General features: G+C 32.6%; 1 protein-coding gene across 1 annotated transcript; it reads left to right on the top strand.

The window, feature by feature from the left end:
• Window positions 1-11,762: 11,762 nt before the first annotated feature.
• On the top strand, window positions 11,763-19,012 carry LOC129988852 (uncharacterized). Its single transcript, XM_056097131.1, has one exon. The coding sequence runs from the start codon at window positions 11,815-11,817 to the stop codon at window positions 18,865-18,867; it is 7,053 nt and encodes a 2,350-aa protein (XP_055953106.1). The 5' UTR covers window positions 11,763-11,814; the 3' UTR covers window positions 18,868-19,012.
• The last annotated feature ends 8,951 nt before the right edge of the window (window positions 19,013-27,963 follow it).

Consider the following 27,963-nt stretch of genomic DNA (forward strand, 5'->3'; position numbering starts at 1 on the left):
TTTTAACCCAAATTCTTCAAAGGATTGCTGCTCTGTCTGTCTATATGTTTGTATGCATGTAAATGTAATGACTCAAAACCGGGACACAGATAAGTGAAATTTTGTACTTGATCTTGCTATAGCCTGTGTATTTTCTGTAGGCGGTTCAAGGTCACACTTTCTACCTCGTAACCGGTTGTTTGCTTCGCAACGCTGAGGCAGATAGCAGTGTCACTCTTTTTTGTTTTTTTACACAGCTGTTAAGGTATTCTGAAGGTAAGGTATTTCCGAAATGTACTGGCGTGGAAAAAAACAAGCTTTGTTAAAACCATGGCAACGGAGAAGGAGAAAGAGTGAAGAATAGGGAAAACGAGCGTTCTTGAAACGCCTACATAAATTACACAGACTATAGTAAAATTTTAATTCTGTTAACGAAAAGGAGTTCAAAATATTTAATCGGATTTTCTTCACTAGGTTAGGAAGCACAAAACTCTCATGTGTGCGAGATTCTGACAATAACGGCCTTGATGAAAATATCCAATTTTTATGTGGGAGAAAAGGTCGATGATGGATTAATTAAAAAATGTGTGAGAAACTTTTGATGAGACCTCTGCGCTTGTTTGCATGTGGTTTTTTTTCATAAAGAAAATTAATTGCTATCCAATTGTGTAAATATAAATCTAAGTTTGGAGAATTCATTGAGATCAAAGAAAAATTGTAGAGAAATAAAACTGGCAACACTAAGAAGTTATTTTTCTAATTTTAAATTGTTATTATTATTATTTTTTTGTTGAAATAATACATTAGGTGCGTTATAAAAAGTATCCAATCATAATTTTTTGTCTGTAAATAAATGAGACTTGGGAGGCGTGAATTATTTCAAGTATGAAGGTGCCTCTGATACACATACTTGAATTTTTTTCTTTTCTTATGAATGAAGCAGCAGTCTTTTGCCATCAGGTAGATGACAATTTAGAAAAAATAAGTAAACGGCGCCGGCTTCTCATTTTTGAAAAAAAGAATATAAGCCAAAAGGAGTGGTCTCCCTATAACTTTCTCGCACACTCTCTAATAAAGGTGTTATCCCAGCGAACATCTTGCATGACACTGACATACAATAGTTACGAAATATTAAACTTTAGCGTGAATTCAGCATTTTTAATGAATCTATCTTGACATTCTTGGCGAATGTTTTGGCGATTAAACTCTGGCAGAGAGTTAAACTTGACACAGAGTTACACTTGTAGTTACAAAATGCCATACCAAATTGATACATGTAAATCATTGCGTTTTTGAGTTATTGCTTATATATGTTTCTAATAGTACAGACAGACAGATGGTCAACTCTTTTTTAGATTTGCTCAGAATTTGAAAGATGTCTATGGATGTTAAATCTGTGAGCCACATTTCATTTATCTAGCTCTCTTCTTTTTATAATTTTCGTGTTAACTTACATTTGAACAGCAGGACAGACAGACCTCCTCTGAATGTATTTTACTAAATATTTGATAGAAATCTACACATTTGGTTTAAAGGCCGTACAACCAAATTTCATTCGTCCAGCTCAAAGCATTTTTGAGTTATCTTTGTCTTATCTAAAATTCTGTTTTTCGAACTATAGGAGGTCTGAAACATGGGTATTTATCAAAATCTCGAGTTCGAATTTTTTGACGATTAATATACTTTCTTTATACTACGTATATGGGAAAGTAAAAAGAAAGAAAGTAAAGATGGAAAATTTAAACGCTGTTACATCAAATTTTGTGTAAATCTTGTTGATTCCCTATTAAAATAATTCATTAGCTCTTCAAGAATGACACAATAGTAACGAGTGCGAAGCAAAAGTTTCAAAAATATCATTAGAGAATAAAGCACATTTTGATTGACTAGAACATGCTTCAGTCTCGTGCTTCAATATAAACATCAAAAGTCAAATATGAAATAGTCATTACCCAAATTAGATTCAGTAAGTGCAGACGACACAGATATTATGTTAATTCATTTTAACAAAGTATTTCATTTATGCACCTGCCGATCAGATAATGTACTTGCCCGTTCTCAATATTTGATATTAACGTCTTGATTAAACACAAAATGCTTGTTTTTCATCAGGTTCCTTGCTCTCCTGATATATCTCCTTGAGATTTCTAGCCTCTCCTCGAGATGAAATAAACTGGTGGCAGAACAGTTGGAAGTTATATTTAACATCTCAAAAGAACTACTTTGAAGGGAATTAAGATTGCTATATCGCAATACGAATATTTTTTCATGAATAACGCTCAGATACAATTTGATCAACCTCGAATGTTCAGAAATTACCGAAGAGAAATATTAAAATTTCTACTCATTTTCAACTTTCTAATAAATATTTATTTCCCAAGAAATGCAAAATTTGGTAGTTCGAGGTGCAGTTGTATGCTCTGATGATCGTTTTGAGCGATTTGTGTGTCATGCAATTTATATATTGCATCCACCCTTTAAAAAACATCATACTAAAAAAATCTTCTATTGACTTCAACTTCAGTATTGCTAATAATGTCAGAAGGATTCGGTTTCTCTTTGACGACAGCATATCAAACGACCGAATACATACTACCTGCCTATAGTCGGCTTTGTTCTTGACTTCAAAAATGGCCAGAGCTGTAAAATATATCTTTCAGAGACAAAAATTGGCAATTTATTCATGAATACGCTGAAAATTTACGGAGACATACTGAAAATGATAACGCATATTTAGTTTTATTAGTAGCCTGTCTAGTTATTTTGTAGTTGATTCTCTATAGGGGATTAAAAAAAAACTTTTTTGAAAGTCTGAAGCTTAAGAGATCAAACTGTGCTTGCATCTATTTATTCGTTATTGCCAACAATGGTTGGCGGTTGTTTTTGAGATTTGGTACGTAGTCTGCTGTTCTGTTCCACCAAGTCTTCGCTGTTGGTTGTTGCTCCCCCCTCCTTTCGCGTATTAACTTGAATTCATGCCCAAATCGGGTATTTATCCAAGAAAATGATTTATATAACATTTTAAAGAACAACATATTGCCTCTTCAATGATTAAATTGCTCAGTTAAAAATGTTTCTAAATAACTTTTTCGAAATTAATTTTAAATGGAATTTATAACAATGCTTCCTTTTATTGTCACTAAATTCAAAGCAATGTTACTGAATTTTTTAAGGTATTGATGAAAATGTTGCTTTCTTTGGACATAATTTCAAGGTAAAATTTGTATTTCCGCTTTTGTTTCGTTGAATACACACAGGTACAGCAATCCCATGACATTAGCTTAATTATTATTCAATATTTCGTTTTATTTTCACAATTTTTTTAAATAATCCAAATTAGTGTGTAAGGTTATTCAATATTATAGTTTTTCGTTCTAACGAAATGAAGGAATATCAGCCTATATCGGCAATATAGGCAGATGTATAGGGAAGGAAGGATGGAACATTAGGTAGTAACGCCAAAAAGAAGAGAATGGTATTTTCGAACGTGACAATAAAAAACGTAATATGAAATAACTTCGTTTTTTCCCCACTGCAATGATGAGAGGGGGAAAATGGGATCCCTAAAGATTGCTAATCTCGTGTCAGATGGTACGCGGGGTGAGGAGAAAAGCAGTTGCCATCTTGTAAGTTGAAGTTTAGTTGATAACGAGGGGTCAGCCGACAAGGCAAATAAAAGTCAACGAAAGACGCTGCAATTCAGTAAATAATTATTACAGTTTTTAAAAGAAATTAACAACAAAAAAGATCAAGAAAAATTTAATTAATATTATATACGTAACGGGATAAGAGAATAACTGACGCTTGTTTCATGGTTATGATACCGTGGCCTTGACAAGTGGTTAAGTATGCGTTATGCCATTTTCGCCTATGACAACAATGAATGTGACACGCGACAAACACATTGAAATTTTGTTTACTCTTAAAAAAAAATGCTGTCATCTGAAGTCTATATGATGTTAAAGAAAGTTTATGGGGAGTCTGTTTTTCTCTTTAGTTTTAATAGGCCTTAAAATGGAAAGACAATCGATTTCAAAAGAAGGTGGACCCAATTCTCCAGTTATTGCTGTAAGAAAAGTAAGCATCAACACAGATGTTTTGACAATGAGAAATCACAGAATCATATTAAGAGACTTATTAGAAATATTGAGTAACTTCATTGGTTCTACTTACAAGTTGCTTATAAGGAAAAAAAAAAAAAAAAAACTGCATATGGCATTTGTTTTTTGCACAGTTTATTCCATATCTATCTATCTATACGGTATTTCAAAATTCAACGTGAAACCTGCTCCCCACCTTTCTCACAGTCCTGATTTAGAACCAAGAGATTTTATTTTCAGGAATTTGAAGTAACTCTTCCACAGTAAGCATTTTTCATCATCTGAAACAGTGGTAAACGCCGCAGAGATGATTTTGAAAGGCCTGCCTAGAAAATAGCTCCTAGCATGTATTTGAAAATTGGAAGAAAGATGGGATAAATGTATTGTATGTAATGGAAATTATTTTGTGAAAGATTATGGAAATTGGTGAAAAATACTTGCAATAATTTTTGATTAATTTGTGATTTATTCAGCAATCAACGTCTTAAGCTTAAAATTTTATAACTATACAGAAGCAAAAATATTTTTATTGCGAGCAATGCCGATTATATCAGTTTTTATTATATACATAACATAATTTCTTTACTTCTATATTTTGTAAAATTTCGTATACTTTAAGCAATAAACTTAGATTTTGGGATAAAAAAAGTACTTTCTTGATGATGTGCACTATTTGCTGATTTTCAGGCCTGATATCCGTTGCTTTACCGAGAGGCTTATTGGTCTAATAAGCTATAAAACGGTTCTGATTGCATTACAGTACGAAAATTTATGAAAAAGATAAATAAAAATTTCTCTTGATTTGTTTTTATGTGAAACGCCGAACAGGGCAGAGAAAGAGGGGAAACATTATTCTGCGGAACACAAATGCTGTCTGACATGAACTCACTACATAATAAGAGTCTGCCAAACCTTGTTTCCTTTCACTTGGTTCAACTAAATTGCAGATGTCGGTGACTACATTTCCCGTCTCGACTCTTGATGAGTCTACCGTTCAGGGGAATATTCTCTGCTCTGAAGAATAATGTTCTGTGCTTCTCTGGAAGAAAATGAAATAAAAAAAATTGGAGATAAATTAATATTGGCTAGGCCATTTTAATCAACTTGTGGATGTCCTAAATAATTTTATTAAAGAACACAATTTTCAACTATTTAAGTTATTATTATAAAAAAGACAATTGAGTAAAAAGGCGTGTGACCGAAATTTTAATAAACACTTTTGTTTATAGCAAATGTAATACCGCTAATTCAAATTCATTTAAAAGTAATAAATCTAAAGTTCTTTATAGAAGGTACTAATATATTATCATATAGTAATAAAAACAATGATTTTAAAATTAAATATTTATCGTAGTCATTTCTTTACTGCGTAGATTAAATTTAATAAAATTAATGTAAATCGTGTAAAATAAGATATTAAGTTAATAACAGGTAATTACTACAAGTTATCTTGTAAAAAAAAGATATTAAGTTATAACAAGTAATTACTTGTTTCTTATTTTACATGATTTATATGTATGCAGATAGGCATTTTAATAAAAAAAATTTTAATAATATTTTAATACTTGATACTCTGATTTCACAAATACTGAAGCACCCGAAATGTCGTTTCAAGCGAAACACTAGAAACGCTCAAAATGTCCTAGCATCTTTTTCACACCCTTCTTCGTTAAATGTGACTGATTCAATGCGAGAGGCGCGTGTTTTCTTTGTTGGAGAGGTTCGCCCTTTTGAAAGGAAGAACCAAGGCCATTACCCAATGCTAGTGCCAATTTTTTTAATAGCATTTATCTATACAGAATCCATTTTTTTTATATCATCCAATAAAAAAAAGCAAAAACACTGGTTTGTCATTGTAGAGAATTTCTATACATAGATGTCCGTGGAAGAGCATGGGCTTTCTTACACACACATACTTATCATTTTACATATAGAAATGATATGCCATATTTTGGAAAGCTTCATAATGCCACTTTCAATATACTATTAATTTATCGTTAAGAAACAGCTCAAAACGCCGTTTGCAGTGTTTCTAAGAATGTGAAACTTTTATTGTTTGGCAAATTTTTCACTGAACATGACAGGTGGCAAATTCTATTATATCATGGCAAGATAATTTTGGCGATTTAGTATTTCATTCCCGCCAAGAACCAGTAGTTTCCGTTGGGTAATCAAAAACTCACGCTTTCTTTCATTATTCTTGTCCGAACAAGTGAAGATTGAGCAATTCCGGACTCTTCCGCTAAATGATAGTTCAAATTATTCAACTGAAAACAATATTTAATTAATTTATTTGTTTTAAAGACAGCATAGTTCATAGAAGACGCAATCCCTTTCAATCCTACTAGTAGAATGGTTCAACTTTCAATGGATTGAATATTGGCATTGGGATAATTGCTATCAACTCATGAAAAATTCCATACCATTGTTCATCGTTATTTAAAACAGCTCACATCAAATCGCTCGTTATCATCCTTTTGAAAAAAATCAATCTTTGCCGGCTGCAATTGATCAATGACGAATCATGAATGCGAAATTCGTGTTACAGGAATTTATTAAACAGTTTGATCATTTACAGTACTGCCTACACCTCTGTTTTTAAAAGCATTCTTGTTTTTTTTTTTTTTTTTTTTTTTTTTCTTGAATATGAAGTATACAAAAGAGAAAATATTATAATCGTCAAAAAAATTCAGACTCGAAATTTCCACGTTTTCAGGTCTTCCCGAATACGAAATACATATTTTTAGAATAATGTCTGTAAATAGGATAAATGGAAAACGTTTTGATCTAAAAGTATGAATTTTGGTATGTGATTTTTAACCAAATTTGTCAAATTTAGAATAAAATCGAATCAAAGGAAGTCTGTCTACCCAGGTGCAAATAAATATGCTACCTACGAAAGGCAAGCAGTTAGGTAAATATAATTTGGAATGCAGATTTAGAATAAACTACAGATCTCTATAACATTTGAAACCAAATCTGTCAAAAGGTTGTCCGTTTGCCAGTTCGCACGCAAGCATATGTGATAACTTAAAAACACAATGTCTTAAATATATGAAATTTGGCATGTGACTACAACTATATTATATGTCAAATTTTGATCTCAATTGGCCAGAGAAAAGGGGTTCAAATACGTCTTCGATTTTTAAGCACTAATGTGTTACTTATCTATATCCAGTACTTAAGTTTAACTTATTATATATCTATAATTCAAATCACATTATCTTAGATAAATGAAATTTGGTTTGTGATCGCGTTATTAAAACTGCTGATCTGTGTCAAATTGGATAATCAGTTTTCTTCACTGCACTACTGAAGTAGGAAACGCCAGTGGGAGTAACTTTGAAAATAAAAATCTGAATATCTTCACAACCTTGCACAAAGTTCAAAATTTTTACAATTATTTAGTATATTTATTGGAAATATGCGAAAAATTTCTTGGGAATATTCATTTTTTTTTTTTTTTTTTTTTTTTTGCCGTGTCGTTATAAATTGCATTTTTTATGCAGCGTGAACTCTTGAAGAAATAAAATAAATGAATGAAGAAAACTTGCCTGTTCGCTTCCGCTTTTACTCTAACACTAAGCAAAAATTTTAAATCAATATTGATAGTGATTAGATAAAATTATTGATAGTGAAGCAGTGGCGTAAAGAGAGATAAAAGAGACCCAGGACATAATATCTCCATTTCATTCCTAATTATTATTAATGTTTTAACTAGGGCAAATGATAACCGTTTTTCATTATTCCCTAACCATCCCCCCCCCATCGTATTTGGCATTTATGGTACTAATGTTTGCCTTCATGCATGGCTGTCGTTTTCGCCCAGACGATTTTAGTTGATCTTTTAGAGGGCCACCGCAACAGTTGGGCTCTTGTCCGTCAAACAAAAGGCCATTTTTTTTATTGAACTTCCGTCCTTCATACTAAAGTTTGAATTTCAGCATGTGTTTAACTCAAACCGCTAGTTTATTATCAAGTAAGTTATTGAATGAACTGTTGATGTTTAAAGTGCAAATTAATGATTATTACTGAAAATGGATTTTCTTTTTAAATATTTTGTTAAGAAAAACCATCTATTTTTTAAAAATCAAATTTTAATAGATTTGCATAATTTATATTTGTTTACATATGGGAAAATTAACTACATTGGTAAGAGATTCACAAATTTTCCTATCCCCCAATCAATGATTCTATCTTTATGATTTTCTCTATTATCCAAGGGAATTCATTCCTCTTCGAGCCCAGTCGCAACGTTACTGTCTTAAGAATATACGAAAGCACAAGCGCTGATAATGTCCATTCAGAATCTCTACAATGAAAACAAAAGCTACTGGAAGACGGCGGAAACTCTCCAATTCATGCGGATTCTTCTAGTCATGAAAACCGAGTACTGTAATAAACAGCATCACGTGCCGCCATCTAGTGTCCATAATTCAAATGAAGTCAATTCAAGCGAATGCAATATGCATTAAATATAGGCGGCAATTGAATAATTTTCGACATCCATTTCGCAGTTTGTAAATCGACAAGAGTAAGATAATAGACATTAATACTTTAAATAATGTGTATAATTAATTTTTCATTCGACTGTGATAGTCAGGTGAATGAATTTCATGAGTTGGCTATTTTGGTATTCGAGAATTGTCAATACAATAAGCCAAGAATTTCATTAATTATTATTTTATAAATACCAACATGGCGCAAACTTAAAAATTTAAAGCAATTAATCACAGAAGTTGTACCTAAATAATAAAATTTTATGCCAAACATAAAATCTGCTTAAGATTGCTAATTTTCTAAGATAAAAAAGAAATAATATTACCAATGAAATTTTATACCTTCAGTACGTTCATTCAGATAAATAATTAACGTAAGCAATTTTTCAGCCCTCTTTTACAACAGCAAACTTCTTTTGTATCCAAACTTCAATGTTATGCTATTTGGGGAAAATAAAAAGAAAAAGAAACAAGTTATATATATATATATATATATATATATACAATCTAAAGTAAGAAAAAGTTTGAAAACGAAACTAAAATGAAAACGAAACAAAACAGTTTCGCAATCGCAACTAAAATTTATTACCTATTTAAACTAAAACCAAAAAGGAACTTCATAGTATTTAGAGAGCGCAATTGCAGCTACTTCTAAAACACAGATGAATTGATACAAAAGTATTAGAATCAAGTTAATAGGAAAAACAAAAATCAAATAAAAATTAAACCAAAAAAATTATTAAAAAAATATTAAAAAAAGAATCCGGCCTGAAGACTTTTTCAAGGGTCACCCTCAGGCAGGGATTCAAATAAAGGGATTTTTTCTGTGAGGACATACAGACTTTGTCTAATAATGATTCCTCGTGACCCGAAAATCCCCTGAAATTATGCTCAAGAGATATACCATTTTAACAAAAAGGAAAAGGATGGTATGTTCTGGCTTTTTCGTTTTTAATTTTAATTTTAATTTTAATGCTGTTTTTGTTTTTTTGTTATTGTTTTGATTGTATTTTTACTTTGTTGTGGTTCTTTTTTTCTAATTTGTTATTTTGTATTTCCTTTCTGTTAAAATGGTATATCTCTTGAGCATAATTTCAGGGGATTTTCGGGTCACGAGGAATCATTATTAGACAAAGTCTGTATGTCCTCACAGAAAAAATCCCTTTATTTGAATCCCTGCCTGAGGGTGACCCTTGAAAAAGTCTTCAGGCCGGATTCTTTTTTTAATATTTTTTTAATAATTTTTTTGGTTTAATTTTTATTTGATTTTTGTTTTTCCTATTAACTTGATTCTAATACTTTTGTATATATATATATATATATATATATATATATATATATATATATATATATATATATATAAATGTTTAAAGTCAATTCCTACTCAGGTCAACAAAGAAAATTTTATTTTAGTTGCTTTTCATTAAATAATTACAATTAATATAAATATGTATAGACATATGACCGAATCACAATATTTAGTGGCAAAAGACAGATTTTTTTCTCTCATATAAAACTAAACTTAATTAATTAAATTTAATTAATGAATTAATATTTGAAAAAACTGTATTAACATCAGGTATCCACTACAAGTTTAAAAAAATACATTTGAAATAGTGGATGGATAAAAAGTATTTTATTAACGATCGATTGAAAATTTGATCAAGATATATAAATATATATAGGGACAGTGTGAACTAATAGTAGGAATTGAAAACAACAACAACAACAACAACAACATTTCATTAAAAGAGTCAAATTAATTGATTGTAATGAAATATTCTGAAAATGAACAATTAAACAACTTTTTTACTTTCTATAAAATTTTTTAACTTTCTACAAAAATAAAAAAAGTTTCATATAATCGAAAATTTCTAAAAATTTATCAAAACAATCGATCTTAAGAATTTGATCAAACCTCACTTTTTGATCATTCTGAATTAAAAATGACCATTTTTGGAGTTCAGTTTAATTTGTCTCTGAACATGGGGCATTCAAAAGAAAATTTTAGAATTTCGAATCGAGAAGAAAGAAAATTGGAATGTGGTATTTGAATTAGAATCCTGGATATGCATCAAATTTTGGCTTAAACTCGCTGACTTGTTCTTCCAAGATAACTCAGAAATACAATAGGCTAGATAGCTGACATTTAATATGTAGCTTGAATACGAGATCTGCTCGCTTATATCAAAGATTAGAGAAAATCCATCAAAGAGTTGAAACGTCTGTCGATCTATCAACTCGAATGTGATAATTCAAGCAGCACGAGTGGTCTCTCAGAAGCTTTCTCTCATACTACGAAATAAAAGTGTAATAAAAATTGTATACATAAAAGTGGGTAATTTTTTTCTTTTTTTGGCATGGCAGCGATTTCTCAGATTTTTATTTTTAAATTCCCGAATGTGAGCGTTTTGTGCTTCGCAGTGCAGCAATGAATTGAATATGTATTTTGGACACCTTTTTTCGGCTGATCGGCTCACAATTTAATATATATCTAGTATTTTTTTAAGAATGAAAAAAAAAAAAAAACGAAATGAAATATTTAAAAACCAAATGGCTTAGATAAATAAAATTTTGTCTGTGATCTTGCTATTTATATAGTAGTTGCCCTTGCACGCATACGAAATATTAAACTGATAGACGGTCAACCCCTTGATGGATTTGAATAAAAATTTGAAATAGATCAATATTTTTTACCTATCGAATTCAGTTGCAGTCGCAGAGAAATAAATATTAATTTATTGCAAATGTAATTCGATCAAAACTTTACAGAAGTCTTCGAATTTAGTATAAACGGCTTATACCACATTTAATTCGTCTAGCTTTAAACGTTTTTGAATTATCGTGTTCATAGTTCATATTTCCTGCCTAAAAAAGACGCTTTCTCTTTGTATAATACTTCGTGTCTGAGAAAGTGAAACTAAAGTAATAATGCTCTCTCTCTCTCTCTCCAATGCTCTTAACTAGCTATTTGAGTGGCGGAAGTAGACGTTTAAGATAAACCGCAAAAAGCCGTTGCTTTAGTTTCACTTTTGCTGCTATCTCTGAGCGCTCGCTGTACAGGCGAAACGAAAAGTTTCGTCATAAACGAGTAGATTTGACCTTGCTCGCTTCGCTCGTCTTTCACTCGTACTTTAAATAAGAAAATCGCAATCGATATGGAGATTGCTATTATTTTGTAAAGAGTGTAATAATGGCTAGTGTTTTTGCTATAGCTTTGTAAGAACAGAGTAATAATGGGCGGAGTTTTAAGTGTCGTGAGTTATTTTTCGATCAGAGCACGCCGGTATTTGTTTGGATATACCCAGGAAAGTTTTACATTTGCTTCGAAGTCTAAAGCGCAACTTGTGCTGGAATACAGCGATCTGGATTCAGTAAGTGCTAAATATTTCTATATTCAGCTTGTCAGCGAAATTAAGAATGCTGTGCTCTCTGATGATGTGGATAGGTTTAAAATTTCGAGCAGTTTATTGAATTATATTATTTCCTCTAAAGATTCTGAAGTGATCCAGAAATATGAAGAAGCAGCTTTCGAAACCTTAAGTAAAATAAACTTGGTAACTTTTGCATGTAAAAATGCAGCGGTGAAAATCTTGGAGTGTTTATTAACAGATAAAAATTTGAATCTTGTTTTACCTTTTCGAACTGATAGAAATGATCTTTCACCTGACGAAGATGATGAATGTCACAATGCTTTCTATTATGCTATCCGATCAAATAAGAGCAACCTTCTTGAAATTTTGATAGAGAGGTGGCCAAATTCTTATTTAAAAGACTTTGAAAAATTGGATGAAATTCTTTCGAAGGCATTCAGGGAGTTATTGATTAGAAATGTTCCAATTAATATAGATATGGAATTATACGTTAAAAAGAAATTAGTGGATCTCCGATTTTTTGACAACAGTTCCCCTCAGAAATGTCCGCCCAGTAATCCGAAAGATCTTCTAATGCTTCGAATTGATTTTGTTCTTGAAAAGATTGCTTTTGTCGTTAAAAATTATTGTGATGAAGATAATGAATTAGATGAGCAATTTTTACTTGCCGCCAAATATATTGCTCAGAATATCCATACCATGAAATCTCAATTAAATTTCACTTATGACAAGTTGCCATGGGAGGAAATGGAATTCAGTTTGATAATTTTTATTCATTTTTGCTTAAAAGGCATTCATTTCGAGCCATTGTATTATTTCATATTAAACAGGAAGAGACTTCTTTCGCATTTGGAAAAATTTTCAATGAGACTCCAGTGTGTGAAGGAAGATTTAAAAACCACAGACATTACTAAAGTGTCCAGTAAGAAAATCACTAGAAAAGAAGTTATCGCAAAAGAAGAAAACAAACTCTTCGAGGATTTGTATAATGATTTCACTCATATTAGGGACATATATACTTTAGAAAAAATGAAGAAATACACGGATATTGCTTTATCTGCTGATCCTAGAAGCAAAGAAGGCCAAATTCTCATCACCAGAACATTGCAAGTCGCAGGAGAGCACTTTAATAATACGTTATTTTCTCCGAAACTATCAGATACCGCTGCTGATTTTCTTCTTTCTGTGTTACCAACAAATTTGGCGGAAGTAATCACCAGCCTGAGAAATTCCTTGTCCCATCTTGAAGCATTTTGTCTGAGATGCGAGATTGAAGAGAATGCTAACGCCTTCTTCGCCAACATACAGACCGATATCTCCAAGATTAGTTCAACCATTTCAGACATTTTATACAGAACAAAGGTATCATTTATTACGACTCTTCTTAAAGAAATGACCAATCGAGAAAGCATCAGTGGTAAGAAAATGTTTTTTGAACAAAATGACATTTCTGTGGCGTCAGTCACGAAAGTTCTGGAAGAAGCAAAACATTCAAATTTGGGAGAAATCGGGCAATTGGAAAAGTTGGTAATAAATCTTGAGAGAGAATTTGATAAAGAAATAAATTATTCAAAGCAAATGTTTCATAGACTTCATGATATTATTGAAGACAGGCCATCTGTAATTCTACAACAAACCGAAGATGTCGCCATTAAACTGCGCGATTCACTTCTTTCCAGTGACACAAAGGAAATAATAAAATTCGTGGAGCATGTTCTATTAAATGCAGGTTCTCCATCTTTACTAACAGAAAACGAATATTTTGTAGCCGATGGAAAAATTGACACCGATAAAGTCACTGAAATAATAGAAAACATTTTCGTCAAAGTCAACTTAAGAGAAAACAGAGAAATGCTGAATCTGATCAAAGAACGGGATACGAATGACTTTTTTCCGCAAGGTGACGAGTTGTTACAGAGATTACCAGATGAAACAGATATGGCGGAATATTGCAATCCAGAAGATATTAAGATGGTTAAAAAATTGGTTTCGGATGTCGCAGCTCTGACCAAAAGTAAATTATGGAGAGAGAAAGAGCGTTTTCGTAGAATTTTAAGTAAGATCACAGAAAAAAGAATGAAGTTTAAAAATATCCATGAAGAATTAAGCGAAACTCTTAAATGTAGTTTTGAAATAGTACATACAGCAGAAAAATTCTATTCCAGCATAGCCATGATGAGCGATATCTGTCAATTTCAGAAACAGTTGGAATCTTTCGTGCAAGAAATGGACTTAAAATCTTTTGCGGATGAATTATATCCCATTGTTGAAAATATTAACTCACGAGGGTTGTTAAAATCTGGTGCAAGAAACGAAGCTTTAGAAAAAGCTCTGTTAGATATTTTTGATTTTGTGCTATTTCGCATGGGTAATGTTAAATGGATCAAGGAATTCAGACATATGATTCACGGCAAGAAAGCAAAATCTTATACATTTGTGAAAAATGTTTATACCTTGAAGCCTGACTTTGCAAAACAGCTACCTCTAAAGATTTCGTTGCTAAAGAGTGTTTTGAAGAATCATGATTTAGAGAACCTATCCAGCAAGAAGTTACAAGCATGTGAAAAAGATTTGGAATTGCAAACTTTAGTTGAAATGTTAGTGTTAGATATATTGTCTGTAATAGAAGGTTTGCCAAAGCAACTCACTCATATTAATTTTTATTTAGACAGTTGTTTCCCTACCGCTTATGGTAGGAATTTACGAAATCATATAGCACATGGTAATGCTTTGGTTGATATGCTCTTGGGGAGAAATTTTGCGAACATTCTGTTGAATGCCCAAAAGATTATTGAAGTCAAGGACATTTTGCAGGAGAAACTTGGCAAGAAAGTGGAGAATGATCCACTTAAGTCGAGGAGATATCATGACATGGATGTATCAATCATGAAAAAGCAGAAGCAGTTTTTCGTTTCTTTGACAGAAGTTATTGATGAGAAAAGAGTAAAGGATTTTATGAATGAAGGTGTTGACATTCATGGCAGAGATCTAAATTCTTGCACTGCTTTGCACTTTGCTGCTAGAGCTCCAAATTCAGAAATGTTAAAATTTTTGCTCATGTTCAACCTAGACATAAATGCAAAAGACGACAGCCATCAAACTGCTTTACATGCTGCTGCTGATTCAGGAAGGGAAAGAATCGTAGAATATTTGATAGAGGAAATGAAGATGCCAGTAGACAGTCAAGATATCAATGGCAGAACGTCTATGCATATTGCTTCCATGAAAGGACACGAAGGTGTGGTCAGGATGCTTTTGCGGCATAAAGCAAATACAATTTTAAAAGACATATTCGGACACGCTGCACTTCATTACGCTGTAATGGAAAACCATTATGACATTTCCAATCTTCTTTTGGAAAATGAAACCGATGTAGATGCCAATCGAACCTATTATGGATTTACGGCATTGCATCTAGCAGCTGCAAAGGGACATTTGAATTTAGTGGATAATTTGCTCAAAAAGGAGGCAAAAGTGAACTCCAAATCCGACATGGATTTTGTGCCTTTGCATTATGCTGCATGTGGAGGCCATTATGAAATAGCCAAATCTTTACTTAACAAAGGAGCTGACGCAAATGCTCGAACTGTGCAAGGATTAACACCACTGCATTTAGCTGTAGATAACGGTGATGTAGAAACGATTGCTCTTCTGTTGCAGCACGGAGCAGAAGTTGACGCTATGTATTTACACGGCTTTACACCTTTGCATTTTGCGGCCGGCTATGGCCGCCTCGCTGCATCGAAACTTTTAATGCAAGCAGGAGCTATTGCTTCTCTTCGAACGGGAGATAGATCAACTCCACTGGACATCGCAGCTGAGTGTGGTCATTGTGAACTTGTCGAAGAACTTCTGAATGGTGCTGATATTAGTTCCAAGATTCAGGCATTGCGTACAGCAGCTTTTAAAGGCAATTTGAAACTTGTTGAATTGATATTCAACAGCGGAATGGATATTAAATTTTTACATGATTCTTCTGCTCTTCACTTAGCGGCGGAAGAAGGACATGTGGACACAGTTAAATTTCTACTTCTGAAAGGCGCCGATATCAATTCTCAGGATTGCAATGGTGACACTGCATTGCACTTGAGTTCTCCTAAAGGGCATAAAGAAGTGGTTCACTTACTAATACAAATGAAGGCTGACATTTTAATTAAAAATAAATCTGGTACCTTTCCTCTAGAAATAATTATTAAGACAGGCATGACAAATTTTCTAATAAAGGAAGAAGTAGTTTTTGATTTCTCTTATGGCAATGACATAAGCCCTTTCCATTATGGAGCTTTTTATGGCGATGTTGACTTTGTGAACTATTGCATCCAGAAAGGGTGTTATGTGGATATTAGAACTGAATCTGGTTCGACAGCATTGCACATGGCTACTCTTGGCGGCCGTGCAGAAGTAATAAAATTCTTATTAGACAAAGGGTCTGATATTAATGCGCTGGACCAAAAAGGATGTACTGCTTTAAAACATGCCGTCAATTCAAATAACAGAAAAGTATTTGAGCTTTTGATCAAAAGTGGAGCAATCCTGATTGATGCACAAGAAAGAAGTCTTTTTCTTTCCGCTGTCACTCAAGGACATGAAGACATTGTAGATTATTTCTTATCTAAAAACCCGGATGTTGTTGCAGCTGATCCACAGAATGGTGACTATCCTCTTCACACGGCCGTGTATTTTGGTCACGTCACAATTGTTAAAAAACTGTTAGAGAAATGTAATAAGGACGAGTTAAATATTTTGGATAAAAATTTTCACCCACCTCTTTTAATAGCAACAGAAAAAGACCACTGTGAAATTGCACAGCTGTTGTTATCGAAAGGAGCAGATCCGGGTGTATCGTCAAAGTTTGGGGATTTTCCTCTTCTTCAAGCCGTCACAAAAGGAAATTTTAAAATGGTGGAAATTTTATTGAAACCAGGTGCAGACTATCTCAATAAGGACACCAAAGTAAAAAACAGCGTACTACATATTGCTGCTGCTTCTGGCTCTTTGGAAATAATCGAATCCTTGATTGATAAGAAAGTCGATATCAACTTTAGAGATTCATCAGGTGCTACACCAATACATATGGCAGCGAAAGAAGGGCATAGGAATGTCTTGGAATATTTTTTGAACCTTGGAATGGATGTGGATGAAAGAGGTGAAAATGGATGGACTTCATTGCATTACGCAGCCTCTGGAAATCATTCCAAAATTTGCAGATTTCTTTTTGAAAAAGGGGCAAATGTGAATGCTGTCAGCAAAGATGGCGCCACTCCTCTTCACACAGCGGCAGAAATGGGCAAGCTAGATGCTTTGCTGGCTTTGCTTGAGATTGGTGCCTTTTACGACGCAAAGGACGAAAACAAGAAAACACCCCTGAAAGTTGCCAAATGGTGGGATATACGCCTCAGGGTCTCTCTAATGTTTGCCACAAATATGTTTTCAGCTGTGCAAAGTAATAATCCTTCCACATTAGAAAGTATCCTCATGGCGGGATTAGATGTTTTGAAATTCAATTTCGTTAATGTAAAGAATGCAAAGAATACTGCTTCAATTCACTATGCTGCTTGGAAAGGCCTTAAAAGAATTATCAGTATTTTGCTCCGGTACAAAGCAAATCCAAATTCACTAACAAAAAACGGATGGACATCTTTGCATTACGCTTCACAATTTTCTCACTACGAGATCGTCAAGGAGTTGCTGTGTCATGGTGCAATCTTCGAAGCTTTGAGCGATTCAGGAAAAACTCCGCTTCATTACTCTACAGACCAAAATATTGTTGCCATCTTAGAGTTCCTGGAGAAGATTTTCTATAAAATTAAAAACAATGACCGTTCTTGTCTGCAGGAGTTGAAAGCTATAGAAAACATGGATATAGTAAAAGCTGTGGTGAGAGCCAAAAATTTAGAAGGGAGAACTCTGACCAGTGTTGCCATTGCTAACAACCATCCAAATATCTCTGAATTGAAAGAAATTTTTCAAACAGATGTGTCTGTTTCTCTGAAAATGGCTGAGATGTTTTACAAGCAAGGGAATTATGAAGAATCATTCAATTTTTACCAAAAGGTACTACAGAAAAGAATGAGTATTTTTGATCAGGATGATCCTGCTGTTTTGGAAATTCAGAAACAACTCGCCTCCTTGCTCGTTCATAAGGGTGAATATCAAGAAGCTTTAATATTAGCAAAAGAAGCTTGCGAAACCTTAGAAAATATTCTTGGTGACAAAAACAAAGAAGCATTCAAAGCTAAATGTCTCTTCGCATCAATTTTGGAACGTGCAGGAAGGGAACAACAAGCGATAAAAGTATACGAGGAAATTTCCGAGCAACAGAGAGAAGTACTTGGACTGAATCACCGAGATACATTAGAAACTTTAACCGATATAGCTAAATTATTATACAAAGAAAACGAATTTGAAAAGGCTCTGAAAGAATATGAACAAATTTTTAAGTCACTTACCGAAAACTATGAAATCAGTCCTTGGACTTTGAGGATTCAGACCAACATTGCTAGGATATTACGGAAACAAGAGAAATTCTCTGAGGCTTTAGAACTATTTAGAAATATTTTTCAAGCAAAGGAGAAGATATTTGGCATTCACAATCAGGAAACTTTGGAGACATCGACAGAAATCGCTGTCACTCTACTTTGTATGGGACAAGAAGAAGAATCTCTGAAAGTCCTTAGAAAGAATTTAGAACTTCAATTCAATTTACTTGGTGCTAACCATCCAGATACCTTGCAGACACGATATTATATTGCAGATATTCTATATTCGGAAAGAAAGTTTAGTGAAGTTCTTGATATTTATGAAAAAGATTTAAATTCTAGAATATTAAGTTTAGGTGCCAATCATCCTTCCATCGAAGAAACTGAAAAAAGAATTGACATTATAAATTCTCTCATAAAGAATCCTGTATTGTAAGAACTTCGAAAATGAACTAGAATATATTCTTCAGTTTTTACAAACATTCATTCTTCAAGAATATTCTACTTGAAAAAAAGATGTTTGATTTTTTTCGTTTTTTTTATTATTCTTTTTTATTCTAAAATAATTTTTTAGATTCTGTCATTCCGTGCAAATCCTTTGTTTTTAGCTGTGCTATTAAATATTCATTTCAAAATCAAGAACAGATAAAATAAAAAAAATTCAAACGAATTTATTTGTTTCATTATTTTATGATTGGAAGTTTACAAACACATGATAATGAGTATAAAGTACTTTAAATTTTTTCTGTCTTCAAACTTTAATTTGAATGGATATTTCACTAATTCTTGGTTAAGCCTTTTTTTTTGTTTTCAATTCGAAATGGAATCAACTAAGATTTTTTTATAATGTATACGTTTCCGCACATTTCTTCATCAGATTATTGTTTATAAAAAAACTGTTTTTGATTTTAAATGTTTAGTACTACAATTGACGTTTTAATTTTTTTAATGAAAAAATGATATTTAAAATTTTAAGCCACATTCAACTGTTTCAATTTTAAATGTTAAATTATAATATTATAAATCTAGTTTTTGGAAATCAATTGAACCTTAGTAATCCTGCTCATTTTTATTTTGTTTTTTCTAATTGGTTTAACGAAGACAAGATAAACAAAATTATGTTTATCTAATTTTGTACTTAATTTTTGCTGAGTATTTTCGTTAGATCTTATTAGCTTTTTAACAACAACAAAAGTATTTCCAAAAAAATTAATAATCAAAATATATTCCAAAATTAAGAGAAAGTTAGTCAGTTTTATTTAAAGAAAACACAAATGCATTAAGTAAGTACAGTCAGATTATATTAACTTCAAAATCAATTGAGTGATGGAATTCATGCATATAAATGACAATAGTGTACCATTCTTTTACATTAGTCACAAAAAGTAGCGGTCGATTAAGATATTTCACGAAATTTTAAAAACATTCTGAAGTAAACAATGCCCACATAATTTATTTAGTATGGATTTCCGGTTCAAAATTGTTTGATTAAATGAGGAAAAGAATACTAATAGCTTCTTATGAAGACTTTAAAAAAAGATTTATTGAATATATCTAAGCGTATAAAATATTCAAAAGCATTTATCAGTTTTTATTGTTTTTTTGAAAGAAATCTGCTCGTACTTCAGATATCAGTTCCAATCAAAAGGGAAGATAACGATAAGCTTATGAACTTATGAAAGTTGTAACTGAAATAACAATAATAAAAATAAACAAGTAAAATTGTGCATGTTGTGAGTCATAAGTTTGGCAGACGTATATGTTTTTTATTCACAAATCCCTTTTTCGCGTCATTTCAGTGATGTGTGATGTAATTTTTATTTTTAATATGTGTTTGTGTTGCATTCACCTTAGCGAAGTTCGTTGATTAAATTAGAACTAATAAGGTATAATATTTTAGATCTGCTCTGGCAGTTCTGTATATTAAAAATTATATGAAAAACTACTGAACCAGTTGAAAAAAGATATATATATATTTAAAAAATTTGTTTTCTAATTAAATATTACATAAAAATAATAAATATATAAAAAACAAACTTCTGTGTATGTGTGTTTATTTTAATTGACTGATTTGTAGCAAGTTTCAACAAAATTTAACCAAAATGGATATTGAGCTACAAAAAATAATAGTGGGATAATCATAATTTTCTTTATATACTTGGTTCTAAACATATTTTTCTTTAAAAGAAACTAAAATCTAAAAGATTGAATAAAATGCAGAAATGTTATAAAAGTTTATATGTTATAATATAGACTGTTTTCCTAATTTTCCAATTATTTTTTTATTAGATAGGGATATAAATAAAAAAGAAACATTAAATATTGTTACGAATCTGTGATGCGGATTCCCAGCATAGTTGGTTCCATAGGAGGTTCCAGAGCTTGGCGACAAACATGGCGACGAATTTGGCGACTTTGGCGCCAAATTAGATTATATCCGAAACATCGAGAATTTTCCCGTTCCGACTAGTAGGAACCGAGTTACGCCTCGAACGTTCCTGATTGGTCGAGAGGCTTCTAGCCCCGCCTCCTGAGACCTATAAAAGGAAGCAGCCGCAGCTGCCGAGTAGTCGTGAACCAGTGTCGTCGAAGAGTCGTCGTAGTCGGGATCGACAGTAAAGAACTGGCCTTCCAGAGATAAGCGGAGCAGCGACGGAGTGAAGCTAGTGCTGAACTAAGCTGTGCGTTACTGACTACAGTAGAGATTTGCTGTATGCTGCACGTCTTGGCTGAAGATAATCGTCTTTTGTGCTGTATATAGTTGTCGTCTTTGTGCTGTCCTGTGTTTCTTCGTGTAAATAAACGTCGTTGTTTTATTTTCTACTGTCGCCTGCTGATTGAGCGTTCTCCACACCATATAACTCCCACTATCCAAACGAACCCCGGAAATTTCGTAATAATATATATCAGAACCTTTAGTTCAATTTAAGACAATAATATAGAAAACCTTCCTGAAAACTTTACTGAGCAATTTAAAATAGTGTTGAATATATTATGTTAATATTGATAATTTACTTCTAAAAATAATTTTGAGAAAAACTCATTTAAGGTTTGTAATTACTGAATAAATGTATTTTCTTTTTAGAAAATAGTCTAATATTTTCCCCACTTATAAGTTAAGCAGTTTCTTCATACATCAGAACGGATTTTTTCTTTAGCTGTACTCGCATTTTTAATTTGTGAACTTGTGCAAGTGATACTGAGTGCCCTTTTGAACTTCAAATATGCTCATAATAATAATAATAAAAATGTTAGACTTTCTTGAGTATAACTGCCAATATTCATTAGCAATATTTAGTGAACTTAATATTATTCATTAGCAATATTTAGTGCACTCAATATATTCATTAGCAATATTTAGTGCACTCAATATTATTCATTAGCAATATTTAGTGCACTCAATATATTCATTAGCAATATTTAGTGCACTCAATATTATTCATTAGCAATATTTAGTGCACTCAATATATTCATTAGCAATATTTAGTGCACTCAATATTATTCATTAGCAATATTTAGTGCACTCAATATATTCATTAGCAATATTTAGTGCACTCAATATTATTCATTAGCAATATTTAGTGCACTCAATATATTCATTAGCAATATTTAGTGCACTCAATATTATTCATTAGCAATATTAAGTGCACTCAATATATTCATTAGCAATATTTAGTGCACTCAATATTATTCATTAGCAATATGTATTGCACTCAATATACTAGCCCCATAAAGCGAAAAATAGTTCTGCGAAATTATATTTCAGAGCAAAAATCATTGAAGATTTGAGCGATAGTTTGTGCGCTGCTGTGGCGCATGGTATTAAGGTCTCTGCTTCAGGATTGTGAGTTCGAGATTCGAGATCTGATTTTAATGAAGAACTTCAGTATAAGCGGGCCTGGTTCATGCTAAACTCTCGAGTTCAAATTCTCTCTCTTTAGAGTGGTGCGGCAGCTAAGGAAGTTGAATGCCAATCCAGGTATCGATCCAAGTATCACTTGTCATCCAACCGCAGTTCAAAAATACGAGGTCCATCCTAAAATAACCTTTATATTGCCATAAATCAAGACGCTAATATGACTTAACACATAGCATCATTCGTCATTACATGTAAGAGATTCTTTAGTAACTTTTGATCACAATTTTCTTGCATGTGGTTTTATAATATTTACTATACTCTGTTTCACCCTAACTTGGCAGTATTGTAAAAGGTAGAAAATGTGACGCTCCGCGTTGGGAAAGAATTCCCCATCAATTCCGACTTTAAAATAGCTAAAATGCGCAGAAATTTATCAAATAATATCATAAATTACAGAAATCCTTTTGTTATCAGTATGTATTTAAAATTATTCTCAAGTTAGAAGTGCTTATCTGTTAAGTATTTTGTAAATAAAGCGAACGAATAAAACTAAAAGATTGACATAATGAATTCCACTTTGGCTGGAACCGGTCTTCAAGGTCAAATATTTGGCGCGCTTTTCTTTTACGTCTCCGCCAACTCAGCTTCATTCAGTTCGCAACCATTATCATCTTTCGTACTTTTTTATTCTCGCTTTTTTACCAGGTGATATTTTTGATACTATTAATCACATTAGTAGTTATTAGTTTTGATTGTTGAATATTTATTGGATTCGACATTTCTACTCACTACTAAAATGTCCGAAAAAGAGAAAGTGTTATTACCGACTACGCTGAGCACACCTTCAAGATGAGTGAAACCAACAAAAAGTGCAGCATGCAGAAACATATTAAATGTTTATTCTCGACTCCGAGAAAACCCTCAAGATTCTATCAATCAAATCGTCGATAAAGTTTCGCATCTTACAGGTGTTTCGCAATGAACAGTTTTCCTTTTGAAAAATAAAATAAAGGCATCCAGTCCTGTAAGTACCCCTGGAAAGAAACGACCAGGCTCAGTAGGTAAACATTCAAGTCTTGTAAAATGTGATGATTTTACATTATCCTGTATTTGACGAAAAATCCATGCATTTTTTTTGTAGAAATGAGATCCCAACATTAGATAAAGTTTTAAAAGATGTGAACGATGATACAGATATTTTTTCGAAAAGCATTAGCCGAACTACGCTTTACAGAATATTGAAAGATATAGGATTTTCTTTTGAGAAACGATGAAACGAAATGAAATAACTTTATAGATTTATTAAAATAATGTATCAATAATACTGAAAAAAATAGTGAAAATAAGGAAACAATTAATTCTCCGATAAAGTGATAATATAATAAAGTAGATAAATATTTACTATTTGGCGAAAAATTTGCGAGATAAAGTTTCGCCAGCGATCTGCATTTCTAGTTAACTTTGTACTTTAAAGTAACCCAGTTCCCCTGACAACGACTGCGATTCGGCAAGCCTAGAATATTCACTACTGCCAAGTTAGGGTGAAACAGAGTATAGGGGTCTCCGACCGCTGCTGGCCAACCCCCAGGAACTGCTAATACAGTTCCTGTGCGATCGCTTTGCGATCTAAGCTTGCTTCGCTCGCTCGCCATCTATTAAACTACTTTAGTCTATCAACGAATATTTTCAGATTCAATTTATTCCAAAATGTGTTAAAACAATGAAAGAAATAAAAAATGTAAAGCAAAAAGTACACTCGCAAAAATCCCCTGCATCGAGAAGGTTTAATTTGAGCTCCCATGGAAGCAACTCTCGGTTCTAATGTAGATTTGGGTGCCCCTTTGATTGGCGACAATTTCAGTGATGAAGCACTACTTCTGGTTTGCATAACATTTTGTCATCATTGACATTACTGTTAGAATACTGAACGAAAATTTTTACCATTGGCGCCAATCTTGGCGTCAAAAAAATCGCCAAAAAATCAAGGGGCACCCAATTGTAAACTTTTACCATATTCTCTTATATGCTTCCGGTAGTTTCTTCCTTTGATTGAATCACTGATCAGTAAGTCTTTCAATATTTCCGGTGAATTCAACAGATGTTCCAAAACAATTTTTTTTATCATAACATTTCTTGTATTTGCCACTTGAATTTACTTCTTTTTTCCATTAACGTACCTGGCAAAAGATCAGAGTCCTGACATAGTCCCACAACTATGCTCCTGTAGTTCGGAAACTTCGCTCCGTACACATAAACGTTTAACCCTATCTCGTTCATTACGGCTGGATCTTCTTATGAACGAATTCTTGAGCATTTTCATTCGACTTGTCTTCTCTTTTTAAACGATTTCCTTTTAAAATCGATACGGCACGACTTAAACTCATCGTAAAAAAATTTGTTCGTTTTCTGATCGTAAATTTTTTGTTAAAAATTTTTTCAAACCGATGCAAGGATAGCGTTCGCTTGAAACTTATCAAACCGCGTGCTGATGTTTCCGGAAGTGTTGTTAAAGTGTTGCTAAACGACGACTAACAAATATGTCCTGATTTTGCATCCACGTAAGCGTTATATATATATATATATATATATATATATATATATATATATATATATATATATATATATATATATATAGACGATATTTTGAGTAAAGTCCTATAGCTCTTCCAAGAGCATTAGGATCCATTAACTAGCAATTTCTTTTAGTCCCTTTGTAGATTTTTTCTTGTTGATACTTGCTCTAGCTGTTATCTATTGCTAAACATTTCCCGTGCTTCAAATAATTAATGCTTGATCAGCAGTGATAAAAAGCGGTAATGACTACAGATTTGTAATTTGTCGATGAAATCATCTATTAACCAGCGCTTTCTTCTTATCTCTTTGTAGATTTTTTTTTCAATTTTTGAAAGGAAATTCGCATGAAATCGAAATGAACTAGACAACGCGAATAAATACCCGATAAAGTGTTGCCAAATAAAATTTAGAAACTAAGAAAATAGATTCAAAAATGTATGGTTATGCACAAGCAAACGTCATAGAAATATTATTTCTAATTTAAAATAAAGAAAAATGGAAAAAGGTCAAAAACTGCATTTTACGGCGGCTTTTAATTGTAAAATGAGACATCCAGTTAATAGTAGGCATCATTTTTAAAATTATAACAAAAATCGTATATCTTAGTAATTTGCATGTCAAGTTATAAATTCACGAATCAATTCATTTTTATTTTGAATGATTAATGATTATTTTTTTTTTTTTGTAGGTGAAATGTTAACTGCATAAAAAAACAAGTAATATAATTTTTTTAAATGCTATTCCTTCTTAGGTCAACAAAGAAAAATTTTATTTTAGTTACTTTTTATTAAATAATTATCAGAAAAATTATTAAGTATCAAAAAATTATTGATTTTCGCAAGAATTGAACTCGCATTCTTCACTTCCACGTGAAAAACACGGAAATCCTTGTATTTTACCGATTGAGCTACTGCTTGTTGACTTCAATTTTCATTACAAACTGCTAAAACTTCCTTTAAAGTAATACAAATTAATTAAATTTAATAATTAATGAATTAATATTTGAAAAAATTGTATTAACTTCAAGTGTAATCCACTACGTTTAAAAAAATGTATTTGAACTTGAGTGGATGAATAAAAAGTATTTCATTAACGATTGAAATTTTGAACAAGATATATAAATATATATAAGGAGAGTATGGACTAATTGTAGGAATTGAATAATGTAGGTATCATTTTCACGCAATCATGTAATTCTTTACAACATCATGATAATGCTATGTGCTGTGTAATAAACAGCGAAATGCAATAAGTTATTATTTTGTTGAATCTGAAAGAAATTTGCTACAAGCACCTGAAGATCTACTTTGTACCAATCTCCACTATTATCGGAGATGGTCAGATTATACAATAATGAAAGCCGAAGTTAGCATTTTCTCATTGAATTTAATGGTGCCTGAGCTGCTTTAAGAGAAGAACAGCTTAGTGTATTGCCAGCTATATGTGAAGTGCCTTTTTATTTCCTCGCATTCGAAGTACAGAGAAAGTATTGTAATCGTCAAATAGTTCGGAACAAATTCGAACTCGAGAATTTACGAATCTCCACGTTTTAGATCTCCTTGAGTTCTAATACATATATGGCATTATGTCTGCCTGTCTGTCTGTGACAAAGATCATTCAAAAATGCTTTGAGTTAAATGGATGAAATTTGATATATCGTCTTTACACCTAATTCGCAAATTTCTATCAAATTTGGAGCAAAATCGATAATAAGGAATTCTGTCTGTCCAGCTGTTCGCATATACGCTAACACGATAACTACAGAATGAAGAGAGCTAGATGGATAAAACTTAGTATACAGAGTTAACATCTATATTAATTCGGCTTCCTAAAATAGGGTACCGTGTTTTCCCCGTGATCTCGGCGTCCCGGGTTCGAGTCCCGGTTTGGGCATGGTTATTCTTCCGCTGTTCTATCTGTGAGATGTGCAAACGTGCCCTCCTGTAAAAAGGGGTTGTGCAAGCGAATGAGTGATGCGTGAATAGCAAAGTCGTAGTCCTGACCCTAGTTGACGATACTATAAAAACAAGAGACGCTCACCTTCCGGCTTAAAATTGCTGTCTTCGTTACAGCGGGCTTGTCCGTGGCAAGTGCCATAAGAAACAACAACATCTATATTATAAACACCTTCCAAATTTTGAGCCAAGTCCAACAAGGGGCTGACTGTCTGTCAGTCTGTACTTTCAGAAATTTGTAAACGCGATAGCTCAAAATCGCAGTCACTTACAGTAAAAATATCAAATTTGGTTACCCGTTTTTATGACTATGAGTGTATCAAATGTTTATTCCAATCCGATTTGGAAAAATGCATCTAAAACACAAATTCAATTTTCGGATACTAACTCGGCAAAATTCACGCGAAAGGTTAATATCTCGTAGCTATAATACTCAAAGCCATGTAAGGCTTTCTCTGCTTTATCTAAAGTCCCTAATTTTTTGAGGGGGGAGTGGGGGTTAGATAAAAATTTTACTAGAGAATATTAGAGAAAGTTTCTGGGAAACCATTCCTGCCAGTTTTCATCTTTTGCCCACACCCAAAGTTTGTTTTTGCACTCTTGATTTTTTTTTCTTCGTTTTTTCTCTTTGGTTATTATTTCTGACTTCATTTTCTAATTACCACCTTTCTAAGTAACTACTCCGCTTTCTTCTTTTAGAAATCAATCGCCGAAAAAGGATACATCAATATACAATACAGTTAATGACAATGAATTATTATTATAATTACTACTTAGAATTAAAGTTGTTTTATAAGACATTTTAATCGTACTGTAACATTCTCCGTTTCCCAATACTGATAAGACATTTACAGCCAGCTGTGTCGTGGCTGTTACTTACCAAACTCCTCGAGATAACCAGATGGTGTATATTTTCACCTGGGTGGTCTCGCATCTGTTCATTAGCGACTACAATGAAAGACCACATGTGGGAATTCCTAGCCCAAGAGATATTGAGAGTACGTTCAAAGAGAAAGGGGTGTCCAAACATCTGGATGCTAAATGTTTCTCATTGTGAAAAGACTATGATAACTCCGTGTTCCAGAATAGTCAGTTATGAAAGGTGCATCACACAAAGGACCTTCCCACGACCGACTGGCGCCGC

This window comes from Argiope bruennichi, chromosome 10 (genome assembly GCF_947563725.1).
Source record: "Argiope bruennichi chromosome 10, qqArgBrue1.1, whole genome shotgun sequence".
NCBI lineage: Eukaryota > Metazoa > Arthropoda > Arachnida > Araneae > Araneidae > Argiope > Argiope bruennichi.